The 6,629-nt window shown below is 38.1% G+C and overlaps 1 protein-coding gene across 1 annotated transcript; it reads left to right on the top strand.

Moving 5' to 3' along the window:
* The first annotated feature begins 431 nt into the window (after positions 1-431).
* On the top strand, positions 432-6,423 carry LOC142201311 (aquaporin-4-like). The gene is made up of 4 exons (XM_075272147.1): positions 432-812; positions 4,199-4,357; positions 5,700-5,780; positions 6,145-6,423. Exons 1-4 carry the CDS (start codon positions 432-434, stop codon positions 6,421-6,423), a joined length of 900 nt encoding a protein of 299 aa, XP_075128248.1.
* Positions 6,424-6,629: the final 206 nt, after the last annotated feature.

The raw sequence follows: 6,629 nt of genomic DNA, 5'->3' as shown, positions 1-6,629 counted from the left end.
TTGAATGAAAAATGATCGGAAATCGGATTTCAAAATCAATCCTGAAAAGTCAAGATCGGCTCAACCCTATACATAATGTTTTATTTCTGATTTAATGCTATGTTATTGTTATGATTAAGCTGAATTAAGAGACGCCCCCACTTAAAATGAACTGTATATTACTCAGAGTCCCTGTTCCAAATATTCGAAGTATGCATCCCGGACAGACCTTAAGGGAGATTATTATATATGGCAAAGTAGTGTATAATTAATATTTTTCTTAAAGCTGAAATAAATTCAAGCACATTCAGTCTCCATTTAGATTCTCAGTGCTTCTAAATTATCTTTCACATTGACTGTTCAACAACAAATGCCAAAGATTATAGAGGACATTTGCTGGATCTTATAATAGTCTTCTCTTCTGTGCCAGGAATTCCATTAAAATAATCAGTATGGTGGCTTTTAAAGGTGTTTGGACACAATCATTTTGGAAAGCTGTTTCTGGAGAATTTGTGGCAACTCTCATTTTTGTCATTCTCGGCCTTGGTTCAACAGTCAACTGGGGAACAGCAGATAGCCCCCAACAAATAGATCTTGTTCAAATATCATTGTGCTTTGGACTTGGCATTGCTACAATGGTGCACTGTTTTGGACACATCAGTGGCGCTCACATAAATCCAGCTGTAACTATTGCCCTTCTGTGTACAAGGAAGATATCACTTGCCAAGGCATTATTTTATATTGTGGCCCAAAGTCTTGGAGCAGTTGTGGGAGCTGGACTACTGTATCTTATAACACCACCCAATCTTGTTGGAAACTTAGGCGTGACAATGGTAAATATATATAACAATGGCAAAAAATTTATTTTTTTAAGTTTAAATACACATTTTTACTGATTTCTTAAAAAATTTAACGTGTCCACAAAAGTGTATGTTTTGATTAATTTTATAATCCACATTGCCATCCTCTATCCCTTCAGAACAATTTATCTTACTTACTGTATATAGCGCCATCATATTCTGCAGTGCATTATAGACATTGTGGTCACTGTCCCACATAGCTCTTACAATCTAAAATCCCTATCAGTGCATCTTTAAAGTGTGGAAGGAAACCCACGCCAATACAGGGATTACATACAAACTCCTTGCAGATATTGTCCTTGGATTTAAATCTAGGACTGCAGCACTGCAAGGCTATAATGTTAACCACTAAGCCACCGTGCTGCCCATACTGTACATTGCATGTCCCTCCTATGAGAACAGAATGCTATAGACTAACTAGTTTATGTTATCTTTGCATAGTGCAGAGAGACTTTGTGACAAATGTTTGATGCCAAGAACAGGGGTCTCCAATGCCAGCATTTGGAGATTAGCATTTGGCCTAACTGAAAACATTCTATTATAAGTGGGCTTGCTGTGAAATATTAGAACATATTTTGCAAACTTTTAATAAAAGCAATATATCCCATTCATGGTAATTTTTAAGACTTTGTACTTCTGAACACAAAGCTTATCCTGTCTCTCTGCTGTAATGGGAAACACTGCTGATGAATAGAAGGAACTATATACAGAGATTATTGCAGTATTTTCTATAAAATTTACAAATAGAGATGAGCGAGTAGTATTCGATCGAATACCTCCCCTGCATAGTTATTAGTGTACTCGGTCGAATACCACGTGGTAAACGCAGTAAAAATTTGATTCCCCTCCCACCTTCCCTGGTGCTTTTTTAACACCAAAATCTATGCAGGGGAGGTATTCGATCGAATGCTACTCGCTCATCTCTATTTACAAACAATTTCTAAAATTTGGCCCAACACTACACAAGAGCTTTACTTATTATAGTCATGGCCAAAAGTTTTGAGAATGATACAAATATTAATTTTTACAAAGTCTACTGCTTCAGTTTTTCTAATGGCAATTTGCATATACTCCAGAATGTTATAAAGAGTGATCAGCTTAACAGCAATTACTTGCAAAGTCAATATTTGCCTAGAAAATTAACTTTATCCCCAAAAACACATTTCAACATCATTGCAGCCCTGCCTTAAAAGGACCATCGTTTCAGTGATTGCTCCATTAACACAGGTGTGGGTGTTGATGAGGGCAGGGCTGGAGATCAATCTGTCATGATTAAGTAAGAATGACACCACTGGACACTTTAAAAGGAGGCTGGTGCTTGGCATCATTGTTTCTCTTCTGTTAACCATGGTTATCTCTAAAGAAACACGTGCAGTCATCATTGCACTGCACAAAAAAAGCCTAACAGGGAAGAGTATCACAGCTAGAAAGATTGCACCTCAGTCAATAATCTATCGCATCATCAAGAACTTCAAGGAGAGAGGTTCCATTGTTGGCAAAAAGGCTCCAGGGCGCCCAAGAAAGACCAGCAAGTGCCAGGACCGTTTCTTAAAAGTGTTTCAGCTGCAGGATCGGGCTACCAGCAGTGCAGAGCTTGCTCAGGAATGGCAGCAGGCAGGTGTGAGTGCATCTGCATGCACTGTGAGGCGGAGACTATTGGAGCAAGGCCTGGTCTCAAGGATGGCAGCAAAGAAGCCACTTCTCTCCAGAAAAAACATCAGGGACAGACTGATATTCTGCAAAAGGTACAGGGAGTGGACTGCTGAGGACTGGGGTAAAGTCATTTTCTCTGATGAATCCCCTTTTCGATTGTTTGGGACATCTGGAAAACAGCTTATTTGGAGAAGACGAGGTGAGCGCTACCACCAGTCTTGTCTCATGCCAACTGTAAAGCATCCTGAAACCATTCATGTGTGGGGTTGCGTCTCAGCCAAGGGAATCGGCTCTCTCACAGTCTTGCCTAAAAACACAGCCATGAATAAAGAATGGTACCAGAATGTCCCCCAAGATCAACTTCTCCCAACCGTCCAAGAGCAGTTTGGCGATCAACAATGCCTTTTCCAGAATGATGGAGCACCCTTCCATAAAGCAAAAGTGATAACTAAATGGCTCAGGGAACAAATCATGGAGATTTTGGGTCCATGGCCTGGAAACTCCCCAGATCTTAATCCCATTGAGAACTTGTGGTCAGTCATCAAGAGACGGGTGGACAAACAAAAACCTACAAATTCTGACAAAATGCAAGCATTGATTGTGCAAGAATGGACTGCTATCAGTCAGGATTTGGTCCAGAAGTTGATTGAGAGCATGCCAGGGAGAATTGCAGAGGTCCTGAAGAAGAAGGGTCAACACTGCAAATATTGACTTGCTGCATTAACTCATTCTAACTGTCAATATAAGCTTTTGTTACTCATAATATGATTGCAATTATATTTCCGTATGTGATAAAAACATCTGACAAACACACATAAAAACCAGAGGGCAGCAGATCATGTGAAAATATAAGATTTGTGTCATTCTCAAAACTTTTGGCCATGACTGTACTATATTACCCTTAGTTAGGGAGCCATATTGAGGAGGTACATCTGGTTTAAATGAGTGTTCTGAATTTTTTTTTTTTGATGGCCTATACTTAGAAATAGTTATCCATGTAAGATAGACAAGGGGCTATCAAGGCCACTATCACACTCCACAACCCCACAATGAGGTAGTTAACAGTCATATCCATCTGTCAGGTGATTATTTTGTAGCTCATTCTCATTTAAGCAAATGGAACTGAACTACAATACAGTGGTCCCTTGATGTTCGCGGGTCCGAACTTCGCGGAAGGGCTATACCACGCGTTTTAATGTTAATGGAAGGATACTCCGTTGTTTTTTTGAACACCACGGGTTTTCCCGCGGCCGCTCATCAATATCATCAGAAAAGTTTTGTGTATCTTCTTCAATGGTGAGTACCCATATCATTTCATATACTGTACTGTACTGTACGTAGACTATTTTGGATATGAACAGTATTGCAGGACCTCTCCTAACATGAGATTAAACACCGCATCTCCACTTCGCGGAAATTTGACTTTCGCAAGCGGCCTTGGAACATATCCCCCGTGAAAGTCAAGGGACGACTGTACCAGGCAAAGCGACTATATTATATATAGCGCAGTGCCAGGTATGCAAGGAGGATCAGTCGTGATGCTTGGTGTTGGACCCCCACATATCAGTTACGAATAGGTAATTAGTATCAATATCCCAGAATATCCCTTTAACACAAGTATATTTTTGTTGGATAATGCCTTTGTTTCAAAATGTGCTTTCTTAGAATATTAGAAATACTCTAACTTAACTCTCTTTCGTCACCAGATCAATGAAAGACTCTCCATAGGCCACGGACTCTTAGTAGAAATTGTAATTACTTTCCAGTTAGTCTTTACTGTTTGCGCAAGCTGTGATCCGAAGTACAAGGAGAAATCTCCAGCTCTTGCAATTGGAATTTCTGTTGTAATTGGACATTTATTTGCAGTAAGTAGTAGTACTTCAGACCTAGTATTGATCCTCTCCACAGAACTTTAGATGTCAGCATGTGGTTTGTATTAACATTTTCTTGGCACATTTTTATCTATTTATTAAAAAATGCTGCAGCAAGATGTTACTTTAATGTTTGTTGTAAAATATTGAAGATTCAACATATTTAGTGCTTTCAATTATGGCCTTTGTGGAGTGTCAGCGGCAAGTTTATTACAAAATTTTATGCTTTTTCTTTCTTTTTTATTTTTAATTTGGCTTTTCAATAGAGCATTCATAAGGTCAGGATAAATTCTTGGACAATGCCGTAATGCAGAAAATGCCACCAAATACTTGGTTTAAAAAAGCAGTAAAAAAAAATCTGAAGTTAAAATTGAAATTGCAACAGTTTTTGTCAAATGTTTTGTCAAATTTATTTACTCATTTGTACCTTTTTCCTCCCTGGTAGCTGCACCTTTTAGACTTTGGTGGTAAAAGCGGTTGTTAGCTAGGCAAAGGAGATGCCACATTTATAAATTGCATCTATATAATGTCACAAACTATTTGGACAGTCTCATTTAAGCAGGTAGTAGAAGGTGAAGAAATTTCTCAGGATATATTTAATGAGGGCCAGCTCTGAAAAGCCCAATGACATGACTCATCTGTTAGGTGCCCTCAACCCCAGCATTGTGGTGTCTTGAGCATTGTGGTATCCAAATCCATTAAACCATTCCAAAGATTTAAGTCCTTTTAGTGTTGGTACATATTAGGGTACACTAGCCAAGTGGAAGGTAACACTATGGTTTCTCTGGCTGGGGTCCCTGTGTGCTGTATGTCATGAATTGTTACCACCCCCTTGACTGATAGATCCTAATTTGCACTAACAATAAAAGGTCTTACAGTATATCTTTGGGAATGGCTGAACAAATTTGGATCAACAAACCGTGAAGATGCTCAGGGTGACAACATCTATGTGATGATGTATGTCATTGGGCTTTTCAACTTTGACAACAGATCTTTTTTGAAGACACTACATATTTATTAACATTGTGCAATATTTCAATACATCTGTAGCTAATAAAGGTGCCATTGCCTTTTCAGCAAAACAGCTTACAGAAATACTTTATCTTTTATCAACAAGGCAGTGACCTTTCATAAAAATGAGTGAGAAATTTGGCAATGTATATCTATTTATACAGTAATAGCTTAAAAAATTAAGTATGTAATAACTGAGGACAAAAATGTTTTTAATTGGACCAACTATCCAAAAATCAGGACTTGACCAAAGCAAATGCCAATTGCTAGTAGTGTAGTAGTGCTATTTATCTGTTTATGGGGCTTTCTTTCTCTTTTTTTCCAGATAAATTACACTGGAGCAAGCATGAACCCAGCAAGATCTCTTGGCCCAGCCGTCATTATATGGAAATGGGACAACCATTGGGTAACTAAAGTCCTTATATTACAAGCTATATACTGTGCTGTATACATAGGTTTTAGTTGGATGCCTCTCTATTGAATAGCGTCTTCCACTTCTCCAATCAATACAGTTAAAGAAAAGGGTATACCAACACATATAGACATTGCTCTAGCATATGTTGTGTCAGTGGGTTCTTATAGATATCTTTGTCATCTACACTCAGAATTGTATACACACTATAAACATAGCCATACATAACTGTGAAAAAAAATGGAATAGAAGTTCTATGAATTATTACATGTATAGAAAAGATACAGTTAATGCTGTAGTATTTAGGACTAATTTAGATTCTCGTAGTAACTTCCTTTCTTTGTTTGTTTCCATGTAGATTTACTGGATAGGACCAATTATCGGAGCCATCTGTGCCAGTGCCGCCTATGATTATATATATTGTCCAGATACAGAACTCAAGCAACATTTGAAGGAAGCCTTACAAAAAGCTAAGCAGATGACAAAAGGAAAATACATTGAGGTAGATGACATAAGAAGCCATGATGACAATGAAGACTTAATCCTTAAGACAGGAACCATCCACGTTATCGACATTGACGAGAGAGAAGGGAAAAAGGCAAAAGACTCTGCAAGCGAAATATTATCTACTGTATAAAATGTGACATTGTAGCATTAGCTTTTTTTCCCGAATAAAACCGAAATGAGATATTACATGTGTACAGTACTTCTACTTTTTAATATGGTTCAGTTCAGGTGGTTTATTGTGACACCAGTATCCAAGTCTTAACATAAAGCTGCAAATTGGCTATTAAATAAACCATGGAGTAGAGTTTGGCTTGAAAATCCTAAATGTGTTAAAAC

Source organism: Leptodactylus fuscus, chromosome 4 (genome assembly GCF_031893055.1).
Source record: "Leptodactylus fuscus isolate aLepFus1 chromosome 4, aLepFus1.hap2, whole genome shotgun sequence".
Classification (NCBI taxonomy): Eukaryota; Metazoa; Chordata; class Amphibia; order Anura; family Leptodactylidae; genus Leptodactylus; species Leptodactylus fuscus.
The sequence above is the reverse complement of the archived record's forward strand: the minus strand, read 5'-3'. Positions and strand labels throughout refer to the sequence as shown.

Coding starts and splice junctions, on each gene's coding strand:
- LOC142201311 (XM_075272147.1), top strand. CDS start 432: ATGGTGGCTTTTAAAGGTGTTTGGACACAATCATTTTGGAAAGCTGTT. Junction 4,358..5,699: donor TAATTGGACATTTATTTGCA/GTAAGTAGTAGT, acceptor CTTTTTTTCCAG/ATAAATTACACTGGAGCAAG. Junction 5,781..6,144: donor GGAAATGGGACAACCATTGG/GTAACTAAAGTC, acceptor GTTTCCATGTAG/ATTTACTGGATAGGACCAAT.